The 23,956-nt window shown below is 40.4% G+C and overlaps 1 protein-coding gene across 1 annotated transcript in view; it reads left to right on the top strand.

The window, feature by feature from the left end:
- Positions 1-23,956, top strand: part of DGKH (diacylglycerol kinase eta) — a 163,123-nt gene that overhangs the window by 76,726 nt on the left and 62,441 nt on the right. The window contains 8 exon segments of the mRNA XM_039877212.1: positions 9,915-10,019; positions 10,282-10,414; positions 16,363-16,469; positions 17,107-17,232; positions 20,028-20,130; positions 21,258-21,417; positions 23,093-23,201; positions 23,337-23,476. Of these exon segments, the coding sequence (XP_039733146.1) occupies positions 9,915-10,019; positions 10,282-10,414; positions 16,363-16,469; positions 17,107-17,232; positions 20,028-20,130; positions 21,258-21,417; positions 23,093-23,201; positions 23,337-23,476 (983 nt within the window).

Consider the following 23,956-nt stretch of genomic DNA (forward strand, 5'->3'; position numbering starts at 1 on the left):
GTGGTACTTCGGGCCGGTTCCTCGGCCCACAAAACGGCAGCTGAGACACTGGCCTTGCTCATCCGTTACAATAGGGAAAAGAGGTTGTGACTCGAAGCTAGAAGCCTGACGGCACCCTCTGGCTCGCCTACTGACCGAATTTGCAATTTTAAACGGGTTAAATTTCTTTTTACCTGTCATGCAGGCCAGCTGTGTGGAAGACTAAATGCGACGGTACGTGTGACCACTGACAGCGAAACGCTTTGGAAATGGAAGATGGCAGGGGTAGTCGTCCTGTTTATGAGCGTTAGAGCCCCCCAAGTGTCCTGTTTTTAGTGAACTTAATTATTAGTTCCTTTGAAGAAAAATCATTTGCATCCAGTCGTTTGTGTATTAATCGAAATTATGACTATGATAAGAAAACAGATTACAGATGTCATTGATTTATTACTTCAGCATTTTATCAAAAGTTATAAGTATATATTATGTTTATTTTCTGGGTGTGGCAGGCCGAATAATGAACCCCGAAGATGTTCGTGTCCTACCTAATCCCTTTAACCTGCGAATGTCATTTACATGCCAAAGGAAACTTTGTTAGCTTTGCTTTTACATTGCTTGAGATGAGCTTATCCTGGAGACTTGGGGCGGGTCCAGCGTGATCACAGGGACCTTACTGGAGAGGGCAGGAGGGACTGGAGTCAGGGAAGAGGATGGTGGAAGCAGAGGTTGGCGGATGCGGGGAGGGCTCTGAGCCCAGAAACACAGGCCACGCCTCGAAGCCGAAAGAGCGAGGAAGTGGATTCTCCCCTAAAACCTCCAGGAGGAACGCAGCCCTCCAGACACCTCGATTTTTAACTTCTGACCGTCAGAACTGTAAGACAACCCCCTGCTACGGCAGCAGTAACTACTATAGTGAGAACCAACTAAACGTTAACACCCGTAGTTTAGATTCTCAGAGACGTGGAATACTGTGTTAAGAGGCCCCAGTACTTTTGATACTGACTTGGATGCAAACTTTATTAGCCTTCAAAGAAACAGCAGCTTATTATGATACACACATGAGGGAATACCCCAACAGGTAACCCCGAAAGCCTTTCTTGGGAGGCTCCCCGAGGCCTTTCCCATGTCCCTTGTCTAGGAGGAGCAGGGCGGCGGGCACAACCTGGGGGGCCGCTGGCTATCTGCCTCCATGCCGTCTTCCTGCCTGGTTGCTCGGTGAACCGGAGGCTTCTGGGATATGATGGTCAGGGTTATGACTCCGAAGCAAAGTTTTAATCCAAGAAAGTCCCAGAAAGATGTTACATGGCTTTCTTTGACCTATTTTTAGATAGATTCGAAGACCACGAACTATAGAATGTTGGATTCAGTTCCTGATCTGAAAAGTGTCTGGATTGGATTCTGCCACCTTACCTGTCTTTATTTTATTAAGTGTTAGTAAACTTAATAACCTTATTAATATTTAATCATTAATATTTTATCTACTATCACAAGTTCAATAAAATTGTGATTTAGACTATTTTAGATTTTTTAATTGGAATAAAGGAAAATTTTGCATTTTAGAGCGTTGAGACCCTTTGGAAATACCGTGCATGCGTTGTGACTGTTGGCGCTAACAGCGTCGAAGGCTGTATTTCCTTTTGTCATAGAAACGGTGTTAGAATTTAGATTTTACACTTGATTTTCTAAGGCAATAAAAAAAAAAATCCAACAGTACGTTACAGATTAATAGTACGTTAATCAGGTTAACGTGGAAAACAACGACATCCTGAAGTCGTGATTAGGTCAGGGAGCAGGGTTAGTGACCTGACCGTCTGCTCTTAAGCTAGTGACTGAGCGCAGGAGTTAGGGACGGAAGATTCGCATAGCTGTCTTGTTAGGAGTTAGGGACGGAAGATTCGCATAGCTGTCTTGTTAGGAGTTAGGGACGGAAGATTCGCATAGCTGTCTTGTTAGAGTTAGGGGACGAAGATCTGCAGACAGCTGTCTTGTTAGGGAGTTAGGGGATGGAAGATTCTACATAGCTGTCTTGTTAGGAGTTAGGGACTAGAAGATTCTCAAGATAGCTGTCTTGTTAGGAGGGAGTTAGGGACGGAAGATTCGCATAGCTGTCTTGTTAGGAGTTAGGGACGGAAGATTCGCATAGCTGTCTTGTTAGGAGTTAGGGACGGAAGATTCGCATAGCTGTCTTGGGCTCGGTCCGTCCCATCCCAGCTCCACCGCTGATCAGAACTTGATTCATTAGCTTCTCTGGACCGTTTAGGTCACTTGAGCAAGGGCACCACGTTCCTCTTCTAATCTGAGTTTGATACGGGGCGGGATGTGCGAGGACAGAGACTCGGGTCTGCGAGCCGAGTTCAGGGCCAGAGGTCGCATAGGGTGTATGTGCGGATAAGGACACAGACACCGGGTCCTTCGCCTTCTTATTTCCTCGAAGAACTTCCCTTGGGGTCCCCAAATCCTGGAGTCTGTTTTTTCTAATTGTGAAAATTTTCGAATCGACCCAAACTCGGGGTAACCGAGGAAGCCCCTCAAGCCCAGGGCTCAGCTCCTCCGTTACCTCGATGTCAGCCACACCTGCTTCATCTCTTCTCTCTTCCGTGTCATCTGAAGTAGCTCAGTGCAAACCTTTCACGTCGTCGTCCCTGACCCCTCATTCTTCAGCAGGCACCCCAAAATATATGGTTGCCACGTTTCAACTCTGCCTCTTTTCCACCTCTCATAGCCTGGATGTGCGGACGCTGAGCAGCGGGAAGGTTGACTGACTTAACCATAGCTACTCAATTCAGTGTTGTCCAGTGAAGGAGTAATCTTTCTTTTTTTAACTTGCTATAAAACAGCACTTTACTTGTTGAACTCCTCATACAAGGAGCATGCTAATTGTGGACAACTCATTTAGCTTATGCGTTTACTTTTTCTCTTCAATATGTTGTAACAGAGTTTACTCCATACTTAATTTACAGAGGTGATTGAAGAATCAATAAGAACCTGCCTTTTACCATAAGTCTGCAGTCAAGTATTTCTGTAAATAAGAAGACAGGCATTCTTGGCAAAGATATTCTGCTCTCATCCAGAGGTCTTTTCTCTTTCTGTAATTTGTTCGATTTCTTAGAATAATTGAGTTATATATTTACAAAGGGTTTCTATTGGAATTCTTTTCAATGTTTGCACTTTTTGTGGAATCCGGTCACAAGGGAGCACTGTTTCATGTCAATGTATAGGTAATTACTCGATTTGTAGTTTGATTTTTTGAAATAAATAATATATGCCGACAACATATACCTTCTCCTTAGATAGGACACTCAGCAGGGTCAGAGCAGACGTCCTCACGTTCGTGACTGATGCCGCCCACTTTATTTTGAGGGACTGTGGCAACGACGTTTGACACTTCCTGGAACGCTGGCTAAGATCAGTGGGTGGTTATTCAGTTAAAATGACTCATCAGTTAGAAGGAGGGTCAGTCAGCCAAAACCAGAAGTGTGAAATAACTTTCAGAGGTCTTCTCTGTGTCTCAGTAAAGGGTCGCATGCCTGTTTGTGTATAAACCTAAACGTGGCTCCAGACAGACATCCAAGAAGACTTTTAGGTCATTCTTAAGGGAAATGGGGCAGACCTTAGTTCAACCACCAAGCAAAGTGATTTACGATCTTATTTACACAGGCACTGCCTGCTTCGCAGAATTTATAATTTTTACCTGTAGATTAATAAGGATCTTGTATGTGCATCAATTACCTGTCGACCTCAGTCATGTCATTAGTCCACTGCATCATTATAAGTCATTTTACATCATTTTAGATATTGTGAAACTTGTGTTCCAAGATTTCGTGGAACTGCCGTCTTCCTGAGCACGTAATGTGGATCCTACAGTGTTTACAGCTATAAAATGAATATTTATGACATTGCGTCTCATCCTAATAAGGATAAGGTCTCTTCCTAATCTAAACTTCTGTTATTTTGTTGATCTGAATGATACTATCTGTTGAAAATACCTGTGACACTTTATTGGGTTTGGGCGCCAGAAATAGATTTGTTGTGGCATCGTACATTTTTTAGTCTTCTGTTAAAATTCAAGGACCTTTGGGAGAAACTGTGAATTAAACCTTTATCATCTATTAACACCTCAGGGGAAAAAAATGCCTTTTTAGGTCAGTAGTCGTCATCTTAGAAAACAGGGGGTCGGAGGCAACTGGATAATAAAAGAGAGAAGGGTGTGAGTCCAGAAGGTAAAGGATTCAGAGGGCGTATAGGGGACTTGAAAGTCAAATGCCTCTGGGGCCCCCTGGGTGGTCTAAGTGTGGGAAGTGGCCTGCTGGAGAAAATGGCTTTAAGCTGCTCATGCTGTGAGTAAGCAAAATCCCTGTCTAAAAGGATGGGTTTTAATTTCTTTGTTGTTTTATAGCACAGCGCTTCAGTGTTCAAACGGAATGGCCAAAGGAAAACACCAGAGATCATCGTTTTGTGACCTCTGCGATGTCAGGCAGGGTGCCGCAGGTGGTAGGCGAGTTCAGATCCGTCCCTCACAAAGGAATACTATTCGGGGCAGGTGAGAACCCTGGAAAGTAAGGAGCAGAAGGGTGCTGAAAGGGAGCTAGGGAGCCAGAAAGATTAAGAGCGGTTTACTCAGACGAGATCCTGCCTTTACTGACGGGAAGGTTGGATGCTTCTGCTACCCCTCGCGGCCGATAAGCAGGGGCATACATCAGAATCACCGGTGTGGCTTTGCCAAACTACAGATGACATCTGAATTATCCCCTCCTGCCCCCCAATGAATTTTGATTCACCAAGTCTGGTTTGGAGCGTGGTCGGATATGTTTTGAAAAACCTCTTGGCTTGATTTCAGGTGCACACACACGGTTGGGGACCTGTGCTCTTGGATGTGGAGATCCCCAAGCTACTCTTTGAAGTATGGGAGTAAGCATCTTTGCTCTGAAAATAGTCACTTAAGATGCACGACTACATTGCAGTTTGGCACATTTAAGTCATCAAAGTGATTGATTTTGTTCCATAAAGGAAGAATGAAAAAAAAAGCAACATACATAATTTAAGAGTTGGATATACGTTCTATGAGGAAGGATAGAAGTGGGGGAGGTGTATTAAGATTGAGTAGTTGGCAGCTGCAGGCATAGCAAACCTGGTATTAAAAAGGCATAATTATCCCTGATTCAGCTTACACAGAAGTCAGATTATATCTCCTAAGTTATAATAAATATGGACAATAAAAAACCATCATAGCACGATTAACTTTGTGCTGGTCCTGCTTTCCACGAAAGGCTGCTCACTGCACAGGGATTTTTATTCTATTTGTGGCAGGTGTGATCAGTTCGTTGTAAAGAACTTTAGCTAGAAATAAGAATTTCTGAACAGAAAACGTCGTTGGACGTTTATATTACCAAAGAAGGCTGCAGAGCTTCCTTCGCTGCAGAATCTAAAATCTCCGTTAAAATAAGGAAGTGTCCATCCTGGTTAGTCCAGGCGTGGTACGTGCTGGAGGTGGCACGCGGACCCTCTCAGGGCCACGCAGAGACCTGATGCCGTTAGCTCAGGTGTTCCTTTCACCGTCTTACGTTCCTGCTTTCGTAAGGTTGGACGCCGTGCGATTCAGGGGGAACAGTATTTTCTAATTTGATATTTTCCGAACATCGTCCAGGAAGTGGGTCATCATCATCATCCCTGTTTTGGCAGTTTGCTCGTCAGTGACTGTTCTGTTGGGAAAATGCCTCCATGTCTGACTTAAGCTCATGCCAGTTTTGTCTGTGGACCACCATTATACAAAAAAAGCACATACATCACAGAAGAAATCTGTACACATACTTAAAATATACTTCATTTCTGTCAGTGCTAGGAAGAATTGTGATGCAAACGTTCACAAGCTTTGGCTTCGTCACAGGCCCTGCGCCGAATCCTTTGCTTGGGTTGTCTGGCTAGTCCACACCGCTGTCTGCACAGCTGAGAATCCGTACCCTGTCCCGGCTTCGCGTATGTGAGGCCGAGCCTCGGAGAGCTGAGGAACCGTGTCCACGGCCACACAGGCAAAGGAGGGATGCTGCTGGTCTTCGGCCATGGTCGGTCTGACTCCAGAGTTACATTAGTGGTTTCCAGTTGGGAGCTCACTCATTAGCGGTTCTCTATAATTCACTTCTCTGCAGAAACTTGTCTCATTTTTCAAGTTCTAACAGTGTTGTGGGGAACAATAAAATATCTTCAGAACCCTGGCTATTGACCTTGGCTGCACTTCTGAATCACCTGGGAGTTAAAACAGCAACAGCAGCCGGCAGCTGGGTCCCACCCTCGCGTGTTCCGAGTTCATCGGTATAGAGCATGGCCCCGACGCCGGGGCTTTTGAAAACCTCCCAGATGATTCTAACGTGCAGCAGAGTCTGAGAACTGCTTTGGGACAGGGCACAATTTTAAATGGTAAATTTCCATTCTTCTGTCCGTAAAAAAATTATGTTTGATGATAGAAGGACTACATATTTACTTTAGAAACTACAGACAAACCAGTAAAGAATCACAATGAAAATTATCTGTAATTCCTTCACTGGACGATAACCAGCATAGGATTTGGCTGTGTATCTTTTTCTCCTGCATGTGTTTATGTATTTAAAGTCTTAACAATAATGTCACTTTTCTGTAGCATATCATATACTTAATGCCAGATTGCCTCTCATGCAGTCACGTGTTTTACCAGTCTGAGAAATTCTTGTCCCTTACGCACACGTAGTAGTGTTGTGGATTAGCCCTTATAGGCCAGTGAGTCTCACAGTGGGGCACTGTCACCATTCAGGGAGAGTTTGTATGTCATTAAAGGCAGTGTGTAGGAAGCAAACTGCTTAGCTGTCTCTCCTCTGTGCTCTGACCGTACGACACTTTCTCAGACGAGTAAACCTTGGTTTGCTTCCTCGTGATCTCGATTATTGAGGTAAAGCCCACGTGGCTCGTGCCGCTGAGCCGTGGTGGACGGCATGGCTGCCAGGGCTGAGTGCCTGACAGGACAGACAGACAGACAGACAGATGTGTCTGAGGTAGGAGGGGCCGGTCATAGTTTGGAAAACTAATTACTGAAGGAAGTTCAGATGCGCCTGCAAAAAATCACTCGGGAATGCTGCCGTGAACATCGGGGTGCAGATATCTTGGTGGGTTAATGTCTTCAAATTTATATTAACCAATGACACCCCAATAATGTTAATTAGAAATGAAATAAAAATTAAAAATTACTTGGGAATGTTCGAGTAGCGGGAGCGCGGGGGTAGGGGCCGCTTTGGGACGGTGAGCTGCAGGTTCCTCGAGCCATGGAAGAAGTCCTGTAGTTCCAGAAGCATCCTGGCCTCGGCCCCCGGCAGGCGGACTTCCCTGGAATGGCCCTCTGCCCGCATTCCCTCTCTCCTTCCATCCCTCCATCCTGCTCACTGGTCATAATAAAAAGGCCGAGTCGGATGTACTTTGACAGTAAGAACCGGATAATTTTCAGAGTTTGCTGCTCCCCAAGTATTTTCCTGGTAAAGATTTGGACTTCAGTGGAATGGGGTTCAGTTAGGGTACAGCCGGCGCCTGTCAGTCATCCGCTCTCACTCCCCTTCCTCCAAAGGGTGGAGAGGAGAGGGGACTCAGCGTTGGAGGCCTGGTTTGGGGTCACCTTAGAGGAGAAGGACCAACCCGGGAGATGCTGTAGGTGCGCTGGCGGCGTGGTCTTCCGTTAGCCCCCGACAGCTCTAAGATGCTTGTGGGGGTGTTTCTGGGGGTGCAGCCGCACAGCCAGACACCCCTGCATCACATGAGTTCTGAAGGATTTTCTTTTTCATACCTATTTTTTAAAATGTAACTTTACAATCAGTAGATTTCTTAATATTACTTGTAATTCCTTTTTTGGCTCTTAAAAACTTTATTATTTTAAAAAATGTGTGATAATCTTTATTTGCTTACGAATTTTTGTGTAAAAGGAGAAATTGCAAATGTATACGTTTTACATCGTTGGTGTGTAAGATACACATGTTTTATATCGCTGAAATCCTTTAGAACAGGCACTATGTAGTTCCGAGAGCGACAGGAAAAATGAGAAGCTGCTCTGTCCTCCTTTCTCCCTTTTTATTGAATTCATGATGACTTTTAAAGAATATAAAGGCATTCAATGTAGTTAAAACCATCAGATAGCCTGCTTCACTTAGAATTAAGCAAAAACAAAATGAATAAAATAGCAAACCTGGTTTATTTATCTGAATAATAACTTGTCTCACTATAACATCATAAAAGACAGGAAATCCATATAGTGACATCATGCAGCATAATTGAATGAATGAATGAATGAATGAATGAATGCCAGAGGTACTATTTATTCAGGTAAATATCAGATGCATCCCGCCCAGTGAAACTGCAGTTTGTAGAGTGCCATGCCAGTCGTCAGAGCCAGGAGCGTATTACGATTTAATGGTATTGCTCTCCTGCATTTGATGAGCTGTCTCAGAAAAACATTTTGAAGCAATAAAGCATCCATTTGGCTCCTAAGTAATGAGGGAGGCAGTACTCTTTGCATTAACTATTTATTCAAGAAGAGAAGTGACGGGCTGCTAATAAGCTTTATCCAAAGAGGGTAGTGGAAAACGGAAGAAAATGCACCGGGGAGGCTCTGTTCAATTTCATATGCAATTAGCAAATATCCGAAGCTGAAGGGTTGGAGTTCCTCGTCCACGTGACTCCGGTCAGCCTTACTTAAGTGGGAGTGCCTGTCAGATGTATTAAAGGCCTCTCGATTTAGGGAAGGATCGTGTCGCCTAAATTTACGGCCGATGAGAGGAGGCAGTGACTGGTGAGTAGCTAAGGTTGGGCTGATCTCTGTAGTTTTGAATAATGGACTTATTTTCTGAGAAGTGATTGAGGCTTGCTAGTTTACTCCTTTGGGGAAGGGTTCCTTTTTAAGATGAGTATTGCTGTTTCGTGACATGCAAATCTGCTCTGTAGTACAATATATGGATTATCCCTTGATGAAATGACTTTCAACCTGAGAAAATTTATTTGCTATATAAATACATAGTTTATCACTTGGAAATAGTTCCTGGGTAGGAATGTGACATTATTCTCTTCTTCCACAAGTAAATAAGTAGTCCCTTCTTTGCGGTAAATGCTTAAGATTTAGCAGCTTCGGGATTACAACCAGGATATTGTAGTTACACATAAGTAAAGGCTTTGAGTTCGTCTCAGGATCTCGCTGTGAATCATTTCTGGTGCCAAAACAGCATGAAGTTTTCATAACACCTGCTTTAAGATTCTTAACATAACTGATTTGCCTTCTTTAGTGACACGAAAAAAGATGTCGCAGTTATTATTTTTCCCTTAAAACCAACTAAATGATTTCTGTGCTAATTCTTCTCTGCTCTCACTAAAAAGTGGTACAGTGGAGTTCTACACAATGGGGAAAAATTTTTTTTTCATATAAATTGTTAAAATAGGCAATAGAAATATGTAAACTTAACATTATTTAATAATGATATTCTTGATGCCATTGTAAGCCAATTAGAAAATCACTTAATAGTGTGTTCCTTTGATTTTCAGTTTTTAAAACATTTCCATATCGATAGCTATGTATTAATTCTAAGCTTCCTGTGAATTACTTTGTATATTTAAAATCAGTTTTCAAGGTGTGTTTTATGAAATAAGAATACATCTTTCATTTGGGTTCACAGCCTTTGGTAAAGGACTGAAAACCCTGATGAGCACGTAGCAATGAGATCAAAGACAACAAAAGGTCCCTTAGAATTTTCCTTTCCTAGACCACACCGCAGTATCCTCAGAGAACTGAACTCATTTACGTTGCAGAGACTCTTATTTTCTTCACCAAGGATAGGAGGACTCAGATTAGAAATGGAAATACCTTGTAAGATGCTCAGTTTTGCAATAATCTCCCTCTTGGGTCATTACCGATCATTAGCGTGACTCGTCCCTTGCAGATAATCACTCCGTTCAGAAGACTGATGCTGTGTGCTGACAACCGGAAGGAGATGGAGGACTGGATCAGCTCCCTGAAGTCTGTGCAGACCAGGGAGCCTTACGAGGTGAAGTAGCGTCTCTTCTGTGCCCTGTGTTCGCAGAGAACCAGTGTTATCCCGGGTGCTCTGCAGAAAGGAGTGTGCGGATTCAGCAGCTGGTTTAAACCTGGTGGTGCCTTTTTTTTCTTTTTTTCTTTCTTTTTAACTTAAGGCAAAGGGTTTTAGTTTTAAAAACTACGGCTTTGCCATTTTCATCATAACTGCTTACGTTCCAGTCTGCCGTCCGGCCCTCTCGTTTGGCAAACCTGTGCTCACATCTCCTTTCCAGGTGGCCCAGTTTACCGTGGAACATTTCTCAGGGATGCATAACTGGTACGCCTGCTCCCACGCCCGCCCCACCTTCTGTAACGTGTGCCGAGAGAGTCTGTCCGGAGTCACCTCCCACGGCCTGTCCTGCGAAGGTACAGTAGCATCGAGCACGTGTCCTCCCTCGACACCGGCCACCCTCTAAACACGCTGCTGCTGGCACTGCTGAGAAGCGAGCAGAGAAAACTCATCTCCGTGGAAGCAGGGGCTGGGGGCGTCTCGGTGGGAACGTGGCTTAGGTTTTCCTGGGGCTTCACACGGAGCTCAGCCCACATAGGATTCTGTGGGGAAACATTTGGGCTCTGGAAAAGATCATGTAAAATCACTTGAAAGAAGTATAAATCGAAGGTAGCATTTCACTCCTGAAGAACTAGTAACTAGTGGGAAAAAATATTCTTTAGGCTTTGTATAGCATTCTAGTTTTCTCGTATTTTTCTGTCCTGATTGATTACGGAGAACAAAACTTTCTGTGGGACAGTATTAATTCCTTGGCAGAATTTTCCATTGTTGCTTATGTTGTATTGTTTTAAACATTTTCTTTCACTTACGTTTAATTTAAACTGATGCTATCCCTTTAATTTCTTTAAAGTTTTCTAATAATAAGGCCTATTCTCTTGTTTTCATTACAGGATTTGTGAGTTATTTTTAAACTTAAGAGCAGTGATCACTGAAAGGAAATACATTAATAATTACCAAGAGAAAACTCATAACTTCTTTAGATTAATTTCATACCTCAGTGGTCATATAATGGTATATGACTTTTTAGACTATAATATAATTCTATTACTAGCTTTTTCTCTAACACAAAAAATTTCTTAAGGAATTTTGAATATAACTTTATTATGATTAAATAATAAAATGGAAACAGAGTCATAATTTTACTTCATTTTAAATGAAGATTTAAGAGTCCAGCTGCGCATTAAACCCTCTGGGTTCAGACCCACTTCGAGGATTGCAAACCGAGACCAGAGGACGTAGTTAACTCTTTCGAGTTATTTCCTCATCTGTAAAATGGGGATGATAGTCATTTACATCTCACAGAACACTGTGGAAATTAGGTGAGAGAATGCGTACAATAAAACTGCTTTTCTAGCCAAGTAAATTGTAGACATTTTAACTGTGCTCATAAGAAATTTGTCAAGTAAATAATTATGGAGTTGCTTCATGGTCTGATGTATTAAAATTCGTGAAAATGAACATTTGGAGGAGGCATTAAACATTTTTTTTTTTATTTAAACAATGATTACAAACAAAGATTTAATTGGCCTATATGACTTGAACAATCTGAAGGGATACCGATGGCTCTGAGTGACTCCTGCAGGTCTGTAATATTATGTGGTGTTATTTTGATGGTGTCTTTACTATTACCTTCTGTTCTCTCTTTCAAAAAATGCTAAAAACAATCTGAGATATCTGGTACCCTTCTGATTTGAGAGTTATACGCTATTAAATATATTCATTTAGAAATCGAGATTAACAGTGGGATGACTAAATATTTTTCTAAGCACTTTTTTTAAAACAAAAATTGCATCGGCTGGTGAGAATAAGACACTTTAAAGTCTTTAAATAAATTTTTTGTTATATTATTCTGTTAATGATATCTTCCTGACTTTTAAAAAGGTCTCAATTATCATATTTTTAGAGGAATATTATGTTAGTATTAATTTGCTGATAAAAATTTTAAATCTACACCATTTTGCCCCTTAGTATTTTTAGAACTGTAGCAGACGTTTTAAAAATCCCAAGGGTTTTATGAATATATAAAAAAGTTACCTTTTTATGAGAATGTGGTTATCTAGGATATTTTTATTGTAATCAAAGTTATACTTTTAGAACTTACTCCCCCTGCTTTCTGTCTGCTTAATAACGCTAAAAGCATAGGATACAAGAGGCTTTAAAAGTTCTAACAGAGATGCAAATACAGGAAAAATTTATTCAACAGTGATAAGGAATAACTCTGTGTTAGAATAGAACCCAGCTTCTGGTGTGTGAAGCCATACTCAATTTACTTAATCTTTCTGTCCTTGTTTTTCACATAAAACAAGGCTCTGCTGATTTGTCTTCTAGGTTTGCGTTGAATAATAACCAAAATTATTACCTTAAAGCCTTGCTTATATGACCTATATGAATAAAAAAAGAAGGCAAAAGACTTTTCATAAATAATCCCCTAAATCGGTTGAGAATATTAATTATAATTTCAGAGCACAATTATTCATAGTTATTTAAACAGCAATTTAACAACAACAAAAAACATTAAATGGTGATTTTTTTTTTTAATCAACAGCATCAAATATATCAACATGTGTACTTATGAGTTTTTACCTTAACTACTGTTGAGCATATAAAGATTCAGTGTGGTAGAGACTGAATGAATATTGCAATGAGAAATTACAGTCTTGTTACATGTCAGTATTTTTTTTAAGTCCTGGAGTTTTAAAATCATCATCATTAAGGTGCCTGTTAATCATTTCTATTTCTTAGTGACCATAATTACAGTCTGGTTTGTTGTTATTATTATTATTATTATTATATGTGATATTAAGCAACGTTGTGATTCTCAAAACTCCTTTCAGAAAGCACTTTATTGTTACAAATTTCTGATTTTTACTTTTAATGAGCTGTTTGATTTTTAATGGCACATTTTTCAAAAAGCCATGAAATTCTACTGTCGCCCTTTTACTTCCTACTTTGCCTCTTAGAAAACAGTTATTGACCATTAATATCACGTACTTATTTGTCTTTAAAAACACAATCCTGGGGACTGTGTTTCAGATAAACTTAAAAGTAGGACCACACTTTTGAGCAACAGATAAAAAGACCTGGAGACATTAACTAACCATGGTTTGAAAATAGTCTCTTGTGTCAGAGCAATCGTTTTTCAAACTAAGCTTGCTTCCTGTAGCGTTCTTTCTTTACGCTATTGTTTATCAGCAATAAAACTCAATTGAAAAATTATTGTATTTTTTATGGAGTCTGTGCTCGAGACACAGCGTCATTTATCACAAAAATAGTATGACTTTCAGGAAAGAATCTGTCCGTGTACAGAAAGATCACGTAAATGAAACATTTTCAGCGTCTATAGACAAAATATTTTTCAAAGAAAAACCCGTTTAGTTTAAGTGACCAGTGGTTATTCATGATACTTAAAGCATTTTGAACATTTGGCTGTAGAAACCTTAGTTATTTTACCTGACCCTTTGTTTTCATTTTACATCAAATTAAGTTTATTTTAAAAGGATGGTGCGTAACCTATCATTTCAAGTTTATTAATGGCTTACTGTTAGAAATTCAAAAATCCTGTGAAAAGGAGCCACCTTACATTGAGAATTTAGCAAGTTACCTTATTATATTTTCACTGGAGCGATCTCTACCTTTAAATATTTATCTGAAAAGTCAGAAACCTATATAACATCATTATCCACTAACACTTGGATAATGTGTATCCTTAGAGGGGTAAGTAGTCAAGTTCTGATTTTCATAAGCAATGGAAAGTTTTTCAAATAGTCTACTATTTGGTTTACTTGTTTTTCATGTATGTGCTGCTTCTTTCCTAGTCGTTTCCTCTTATTTCTCTCCCTCTTATTTTAATTAGATATTTGTATATATTGTGTAACAATTACCAGAATAGGTCCTTAATATCCATCACCATATATAGTTACAGAAATCTTTTTTGCTAGTGATGAGAACTTTTAAGATCTACTTTCTTAGCTCCTTTCAAATATACAAGACAGTATTGTTAACTATAGTCACCATGCTGTACGTTACATCCCAGGACTTACTTATTTTATAACTGGAAGTTTGTACCTCTTGACTCCCATTTACCCATATTGCCCATCCCCCGACCCCACGCCTCTGGCAACCACTGTTCTCAGTGTCCATGAGTTTGGTTGTTTTTTGTTGTTGTTGTTATTGTTTTTATTCCATATGTAGGTGAGATCATGTGATATTTGTTTTTCTCCGTCTGACCTATTTCGCTTAGCATATGGCCCTCAATTGTCTCAAATGACAAGGTTTCATTCTTTTTTTATGACTGAATCATATTTCATTGTATATACGTACCACATTTTCTACATTCATTCATTCATTCATGGAGTTGCTTCCATATCTTAATTATCATAAGTCATATAATCAACATGGAGGTGCAGACATCTTTTCTAATTCGTGTTTTTATTTTCTTCAGTTAAATACCCGGAAGTGGGATTGCTGGATCATATGGTAGTTTTGTTTTTAATTCTTTTGAGGAACGTCATGCTGTTTCCCACAGTGGCTGCACCAGTTCGCGTTCCCACCCACACTGCACCGCGGTTCCCTTTGCTCCACATCCTCACCAACGCGTGTTATTTTTTGTCTCTTTGCTAATAGCCATTGTATCAGACAGGAAGTGATATCTCATTGTAGTTTTAATTTGCATTTCCCTGATGATTAGTGATGTTGAGAACCTTTTCATGTACCTGTTGGCCATCTGTGCGTCTTATTTGTGTGTCTTATTTGAAAAACCGTCTCTTAAGATCCTCCCCTCATTTTCAGTTGGATTTTTTTTTTTTTTATTGAGTTTTATGAGTTCTTTATATATTTTGGATCTTAACCTTTTATCAGATATATGATTTGCATTTATTTTCTCTCATTCAGTAGGCTGCTTTTTCATTTTTTTGATGATGCCCTTTGCTGTGCAGAAGCTTTATAGTTTGATGTAGTCCCTTTTGGAGCTTATGCCTGTGCTTTCTTCTAGTAGTCTTACGGTTTTGAGTCTTACATTTAAGTCTTCGATCCAGTTTGAGTTAATTTTTGTATGTGCTATAGATTCATTCTTTTGCATGTGGCTCTTTAGTTTTCCCAGCATAATTTATTGACGAGACTGTCCTTTCCCTATTGTACATTCTTGGTTCCTTTGTCATAAATTAATTGGCCCTATATGCATGGGTTTATTTCTGAACTTTCTGTTCTGTCCCATCAATCTATCTATATGTCTGTTTTTATGCCAATACAATACTGTTTTGATTACTATAGCTTTGTAATATAGTTTGAAATGAGGGAGCATGATGCCTCCAACTTTGTTCTTCCTCAAGATTGCCTTGGCTATTCAAGGTCTTTTGTGGTTCCATATACAAATTAGAATTGTTTGTTCTGGTTCTGTGAAAAATGCCATTGGAGTTTCGATAGAGATTTCATTGACTCTGTAGATTGCTGTGGGTAGTATGGACATTTTAACCATATTATTTCTTCCAGTTTATGAGAACAACATATCTTTTCATTTATTTGTGTCTTCTTCAGTTTATTTCATCGACATCTTATAGTTTCTGGTGTCTCACTTCTTTTTTATAGGCTCCTTTATTATAATTTGCCTGGGGAGAATTAGTGATACACATAGTAGGGTTATCACTTCATCATTTCTTTCTTCTACATTGTAATGTAATCATCCTAAAATAATTCTTTTAAAGGACAGTGCCATCTTTGTGACCCTTGTCAGCCTGTTTCCCATGATGCCTAGATAGTTTCTTGACAAAACTGCCATTTAAAACTTTGAATTATCTCGTTCTTTATCTGAATTGTATTTTCATACTTTTTAAGTATCAGAAGTATACAGCTTGCTGGATTTTTCACAAGTTAAACACATTTATGTAATCAGCACTTGGATTAAAAAATAAGATGTTAGTAGCACCTCTGTATTACTGAAATTTATTTCTCTTTCCCTCCCTCCCTCTCTCTCTGTCTCTCTCTCTCTCTCTCTCTCTGTGTTGTCTCTTGTCCTCAAAACTAATTCTTTTGTATTCGTTGCCTTTCTGTTTTCCTTGTATGACTAAGTGGAATCTCTCTCAGTAGCAATCTGTAGCTTGATGAAATTGCTTCATAAATACATAGCCATATTTGCTCTATAGAATACCATTACTATCATTGAGGAGTAATTTAAACTTTTTAAAAAATATTTTTTCTTTCCCTCCCCCGTCCCACTACCATGTAAAATTTCATGCTTTGATTTCCTTTAATCGTGGTTCCCAAAGCACATCTTCATTTAGAAATGGTTACCTTTTGTTTTTTTTTTTAGTGTGTAAATTCAAGGCTCACAAAAGGTGCGCAGTGAGGGCCACAAATAACTGCAAGTGGACGACTCTGGCCTCCATCGGGAAGGACATCATAGAAGATGAAGATGGGGTGAGCTCGGTTCCGTCTCTCATCTCGACCCCACCTCTCCTCCCTTTTATTTTCTGCCCGGTAGAAAATGAGGACAGAAGGTTAAGTGGGAATATTTCCTATTGGTACTAAGTGAAAGAATTTGGTTAGTTATGAGTTTTTATTTTCAACTAGGTCTTTCATAGGTTCGTTCAGCTCTTAAATTTTGAGGGAAATGTGAGTAGGGCTTTGGGGTGGTTTGTGCTGGGCTGGCGTGGTAGACCCTGACCCGACGGGCTAAGATATTCTTTAAAGCTTAGCTCAACTGTCGACTCAGCTGTTCACTCCTCAGATGTGGGGGCCTCCTCTCAACAGTGCCCCCCTCCTTCAAAACGTTCCCCACATTGCACCTTGCATACAAATCTGTGATGACGCCTTTAACTACCCTTCTCCTCAGCTAGACTACGAATCCTGAAGGACGGGGGTCTAGTCTTCACCTATCTTTGTGTGGCCACCGGGTTTGGGGGATAATAGGTGCTCAGTAAATGTGGGATGAATGGATGCTATGAGCGATACGTAATATTGATTCCGGAGAGTAAGAAATAATTACATATTTCCCTAGGGTAGGAACAGTGTCGTCCACAGTCTTTAATTTGACTCTCTTATTCCTGCTGTGCAGGTGGCCATGCCCCACCAGTGGCTAGAGGGTAACCTGCCTGTGAGTGCCAAATGTGCCGTCTGTGACAAAACCTGTGGCAGTGTTCTCCGTCTGCAGGACTGGAAATGCCTCTGGTGTAAAACGATGGTGAGAGTCCTTTTTGATTGGCGTCTTTCTGTAGCGTTTTCATCTACGTGATTTAGAGGCAGAGACTTCATGGCACAGCAGAGCCTGCCAGCCCACACCCGTCTAACGTTCATCTTTTTTCAAGGTGTATTCCTTCCCGTCTGGTTACTTTTTCAAATATCCTGTGTGTAATGCTTGTGATTGTTATACATTTCCTTCCTCTTCATAAAAAAGACCTCTTTCCCACAGTTTTATTGTTTTTCATTATGCTTTGGTCACACTCCGTGGCTTGCTGTTCTTGGGCCAGTTTTACGACCTGCTGCATACAGAAAGACACCACATTTCTATTGACATGCAAAATGTAATTTTGCGGCAATCCTGTCTGTCTGTCTGTCTTCTCTGGCAGACAGAATGTGGAGTTCAGCAGGCCACGTGCCGAACTCTGCATTTAGGTAAACGTTTTAAAACTTTCTCACGTATGGTGGAGAGGAGGGAAGACGCAGAGCCAGTGGGCCGTCCGTCTGTGCTGGACCCCGGGAGGGCCGGGCCTCCGGACCGGACTGCGTGTGTGGACACAAGCCAGGCCCAGGGTGGCAAGGGGCTAAGACACAGCAGGGCGGGAGGCAGTAGTTGCAAGTGCTCCCGTTGGCACTAGGGGGCGCTGTCCAGCTGCGACAGCCATCGCCTCGCCTTGGGGCGGATTTGTTTGTCCTGTTTTGAGTCTTGGGATTTAGCTCCACACACCCCACCCCCCAAAAAAGGTGGAAAAACCATCGCTTTTAATAAGTATGGTGTTGATCAACAAATGTAAAAGATGTGAGTGCGACATGTTGATATCACAAGATTGATTCCACAGGCCACAGAGAAGAATATGTACAACGTTTTAGTCGGTCTTCATAGGAAATCGGTGTTTCCTTTTCGTTTTTAAATCAGACGTGATTCTCTTTGTCCTCAGGGTTGTGTTATTCTTCATTTAATATTCCAGCATTTAATATAAGATAAACTGTCTGTCTTTGGAGTTTCGGCGTAAGCCCCACCCCTAAAACCCTCTATTGCCATTCCTCATTTTAAAAGAGTGATCCCTAAATAAGATTTAAAATGTTCATCTCACTTGTGATTTTTGGGGGGGACGATCATCTACTTGGAGAAGCTTGGCTGCCCTTTTCTAACTTTTTAAAAGGAAAGAAGACCGCGTGTGATGAGCAGTATTTTATAAGGTATTATTGAAGTTTTATTTACCTGCAGTATATGGGTTTCTACTTGTATTGTGTAGTTTTTAAACTTTACGAACTTTAAACAGTTGGGAGTAAATTAGGTTTTTTACTTGCTCAGCCTTCTCACTTCTGCCTTTAAAATTTTAGAAGTATTTTACAGATTCTAGGAGGGGGCATGCTGGGATGTCTTTTCCATTTTTTTTCCTGGCAAACTTAAATATCATCCTGTTATGCAGTCATTCCTGGCACGCCCTGTGTCAGTTAGACACGTGGGTTTCTGAGCCACTATAGCTTCGTTACATCCTCCATCGCCTGTGCCCCCTATACTATACACCATCATTTATCTGTTTACATCTTATTTTGCCTTTAAAATACGAGTTTCTAGCAGCAGACTATTTAGCGTCTAAACATGGTCATCCAGGTAAAAACAAAACAGAACCAACCCGTAGTTCCACAACCTTAATGAGTCAACTCCTAATTTTTCCATCTGTTATCTAGTCTCTGGACATTTTTTTACCTTTTCTGTAAAAACAGTGAAGATACAATTATATCATACTTTTCTCATTAACATTGTTATATTTTTTATTTTTGCTCTATGATTCTCATGTTTTTTATTCCTTTTAAAACTATCTGTACATGCTTGTTTTTCTAAAATCTCTTTAGATTAATTATTATAAATCATATTGGGAGACTATCCAGAATTAGGTCACCAGCAGAACAAGAATTACTATTAAATTTCAGTTGTTTTCTCAAAAGTTTTGATGTATACTTAATTAAATGCCAGTTTTCTGAAAGGACTAATGAAATAACTCTATATTAAATAAGTGTTTTATGAAACGTCTGCTTTTACTTGTTCAAACATTTAAAGGCTCTGGATGGGAGTACGTAAGTTACCTGGTGCTACTTAATGAGTTAGCCTGTGCTTTTTGTTTTCAATAGTATCTTGAGTGACTTTGAAACTTGTTTTCTACAGAGTTAACACATTTACTGAGCGCCTGCGATATACATCATTTTCTAAGATGAGTGGATAATAATAGGACCTTTTCATGTTCCTTACAGGGCTGAAGTCTAGCTGAGAAAATAGGCACGGATGTACTTTATAACTACAATAACATGAAAATGTCATAAAAGAGGTGTGAATAGAAAGTAATTGGATCATTACAGAAAAATAACAGATTTTTTTTTTTTTCATTCCGTTCTCTAAGAGTTTTCTAAGGTAGACGTCATCAGTGTTTGTAATGGTTTATGACATGGATGCGCACCGGTCAGCTTCTCTCCTTCCTCCCTCCCTTGCTCGCTTTCCTTTCCTGCCTCTGCACCCCCTTCTCTCTCTTTCTTTCTCTTTGCTGCCACCAGGCATTCATTGACTACTCACCTGAGACAATCATGCAAATAGGCTACACAAACCAGATCCAATCCTCGTCTCTAAAATGAGTGGCCCATTCCTTAGAAGCATCAATATTGTCCCATTAAAGTAACACAGGAATTACTGAACACTTTGTGATGCAGTCGATTGTCAACGATCAGTTCCTCGAATATAATTTATAACATAGCTAAATAGTGATTTGTTTTCATGATTCTTAAAAGTTTGTTTGTTATTAGGTGCACACTGCCTGCAAGGATTTATACCATCCTGTATGTCCACTGGGCCAATGTAAAGTGTCTATCATACCCCCAATTGCGCTGAACAGCACCGATTCTGACGGTATGTACCAGCTGTGTAAGCACGTGTATTTATGGGGTACTGAATGTCAAGATGTACGTTTATTTTCCTAGAGTAAATAGAATTGTAATTGGTTATTCTTGTCAGTTTTTACATAATAATTCCATTTAAATTGCTGAACAGTGCATTTGATTTTTAAAAGAACATTTTTAAGTTGAAGTTTAATGTAGCTATTTAACACACTGGTGAAAATTCTGTGTATAAGACTTTTAGATTTTACGTTTCAGCAAATAAGATCATTATTCTGTACTGAAATGCAGTCCAAAAGATTAATTTTTTATAAGCGTTTTTTTCCTCCATAACTGAAACTGCATATTAGCATACCTCTTATTTAGAAATCTGTTTTCCAGTAGTTTCTTTGCAGGAATTTATATTACTATAAGTTTATTCCCTTTTTCTAGACTCTTACAACTTAGCTGTGAATGCTGAAGAATCGGTTTACATCGTTAGTTTCGGAATAGCATGCTAATAGCTTCCTTTAAGCAAACCATATTACAAAAGGCTTTTACCATATGCTATTAATGTTTCGCATTGATAAAGTGCCTTATGATTTTCAAACTTTTTATATAAATTATGCCAGTAGGTACCCTAGATATAAGGATATAAGCCTCAAAAAATGTGATTTTTTTTTTTTAAACCTGTACTATTAAAAGCCTGCCTCCCCATCCCTGATATATCAAGATTCTATTGTTTATTAAAATTTTTAAAACATTTACTCAGGCCTCATCAAGGAGCAGTGAAAATATTTTATAATACTGAATGTGAACATATGAATTATTTGACAAATGAGAACTTACAGACTTTGATTTTTCTTATGATTAAATGTTGTTAAGCAGGTGGCTTATCTCAAATTATCTATGATTAATGCTTTTACCATCTTTGGCATGATTTTTCATTGTAGATAGCATATCGTAAATGATAAATTTTATATTCTTAGCATGTAAATAATAAACCTATCTCCATTTGGGGGGGGCTAAATGATAACTTATTGCTCTAGTAATGAACGAGGTTTTTTATTTTTATGAATTTCTCTTCCCATCTCTGAATTTTTGTCAATAGTGTAAGACAGAAAGCTATGCGTACTGATTTTGTCCTGTGTTTTTTTACAGGTTTCTGTAGAGCAACATTTTGCTTCTGTGTTAGTCCTCTGTTGGTTTTTGTCAATTCTAAGAGTGGAGATAATCAGGGAGTCAAGTTCCTTCGGCGATTTAAACAGTTACTAAACCCGGCTCAGGTGTTTGATTTAATGAATGGAGGTCCTTATTTAGGGTAATTGATTATTGATAAATTTTGTTTAAATGAAATGTAGCACCGAGCATGGAATATGTCTGACTTTTCAGTTCATGAAAATTGTGGATTCATTGAGACGTCTCTGTGTTGCTCATCCCACCCCTCCCCCTTTTAAAGTTCTAATTGTAAACGATAACACGGTCTTTTTAGATATATGTATTTACATAACTTATGTGCTGAAATTTTTTAAATTCGTCGAGAAAGTGTTTTAGACTATATTTTACGTCAGATAAGCACTCACAGGGTGCTTAGCCCTGAGAAAGATAAACTCATATGAAGAAATACAAAAGAAGTTTAGAAAATGATTTGCACGGAAAGCTACTATTGATTTTTATATAAGACAAACAGTCAGTTAAAATGCTTTTGTGGATTTTTCATTTCAGCTTTCTAGAATGTCATATAACCTAAAATCTGAAGAAAATAGTGTTTTCAGGGAGGGAAACCATGCCTTGAGGCACTCGTAGTTCATTTTTGGTATACGTGTGTGATTCTTGTTGAGGAGGTGACACGTTTGAACCAGGGCCCTGCAGTCCCTGTATGATTTCCTTACCAAGTCAGCTTCCCTCTGGGTCCCACTGTCACCCCGAAGCACGGACACAGAAGTAGAAACAGGGATCTGAGTTACCGCGGCCCGAAAGGGCCTTTTGCGTTTTATGATTTGACACTGCCCCGTCTTCTTCATTTCCCTCCTTGTGCCTCTTCACTGTGGTCCCTCCAGCGCCTTCCCTCTTGTGTCCTTTGCCTTTTTCTTGCTGGCTCTCAGGCCCTTCTGGTCCCACGGGGGTTGGTCGTTCTCACGTGCACCAGCTCCTTCCCGACCTGCTTGGACCTCGCGTCCTTTCCTTTGTTTGGGTCCTGGCATTTCGTCTCTCTTCTCGCCTTTGTCTCTTCTGTCGCTGGTCAGCTGCACCTTCCTCTCTGATGTGTCCGTTTCTATCATCCTTCATCGTTCCGGTAGCTTACATTCCTGACATTTCTTTTTCCCACCCGTTCTCTAAGATTCCGAGGAACTCCCTTTGTGAAACGCCTCGCGATCGTCCCTATCACGTAATGTTTAGACTTCTCACCATAGTTGAAGTGGACGAAGGGACATTCAGGAGGTGGGATGTGTGAAAAGTTGAGACGAAGGGAGAGAGAAAAAAAAAGGGTCGACCCGAGGTGGGGGGAGGGGCGGAGTAGCTGGGACGTACCAAAGTGACACCCCAGCGAGGTCCGGCGGGCTCTTAGGAACTGTAGAGTGCCACCCAGTACTGACAGTGCCCTGGGTCCCCGTCCCTGGTTTGGAATCTGCACTGCAGGACATAACGCACCCTGCTCATAAGAAGAGCCACACCTCTGGTCCTGCCCTGTCACCTCATTTACCTTCTGTCCTTTTCCTGGGTTCTGCTGCTTTTCTTGTGTCGTCGTCTTCTCATTTCTCACCTTCCCTTCCTCCGAATTGTATCTCTCTTTCTGCTCATGACCCACTTTCCTCTTCGAGGAGTAAGAGGGTATCTGGAGTTCAAATTGCACTCGAATGAATTGTGTGGTTTAATTAATAGGTAAGGGTTCTTATATTTAATCCGAACGTGAATACCAGTAAACACAGAATAACAAGAGAATTGGGGGAACTGAATTTTATTTTATATTAAAATAAAATACTTTTTACTTTCAGTTTAAGATTATTCCAGAAGTTTGACAACTTCCGGATTCTTGTGTGTGGAGGAGATGGAAGTGTAGGTTGGGTTTTGTCAGAAATTGATAAGCTCAACTTGAATAAACAGGCAAGTACTAACTCCTTCTGTGGCGAGCTAGCATGAATGCACAGTCACTTGCTGACCAGAGAAGTGTGCACTGAGTCAGCCCCTGTGCCTCAGCGCCTCTGAGGTCCCCGCTGTCCCCCCTGTGCTCTCTTGCAGTGTCAGGTGGGCGTACTGCCTTTGGGTACGGGAAATGACCTTGCCCGAGTTCTTGGCTGGGGAAGTTCCTACGATGACGACACCCAACTTCCTCAGATACTGGAGAAGCTGGAACGCGCCAGTACCAAAATGCTGGACAGGTACAAGCCGGTGCTCTTCTAAACCTGCTTTGAAAATGGCACACGGAAGTCACTTTTCGACAGTGTAGGTTTTTCTGACCGAGAGCCCGTGAGGGCACAGACTGCCTGGTCCCCACCCTTCCCCTGAGGTCTAGAACAGAGACCAGCAGACAGGAGCACTCGATGACATATCTTTTGAGTAAATGAATGAAAGCTGAGAAAACTAGTCTAAGGAACCCATGATTTTAAAGACGGAAGGGCCGTGTTGTCACCAGTTCCTTCTAATTGCCGTTCAGGTAAAGAGAAAGCTTAAATAGTTCATTTGGGGAGGGGGGCTTTTGGTGGGGATCATCTTCTGGCTTCATTAAAGCTAAAAGAGACCTATGCATTTTAGATTTTGCTAGACTCTCTCTTCTCAATTGTGCACATTAAGAATGAATCGAACCAGCAAAGAACTAAATACTGGAAAAGGTAATCCTTTCTGGAGACAGGGAAGCATTA

This window comes from Pteropus medius, unplaced genomic scaffold, assembly GCF_902729225.1.
Source record: "Pteropus medius unplaced genomic scaffold, Ma_sr-lr_union100, whole genome shotgun sequence".
NCBI classification, from domain to species: domain Eukaryota; kingdom Metazoa; phylum Chordata; class Mammalia; order Chiroptera; family Pteropodidae; genus Pteropus; species Pteropus medius.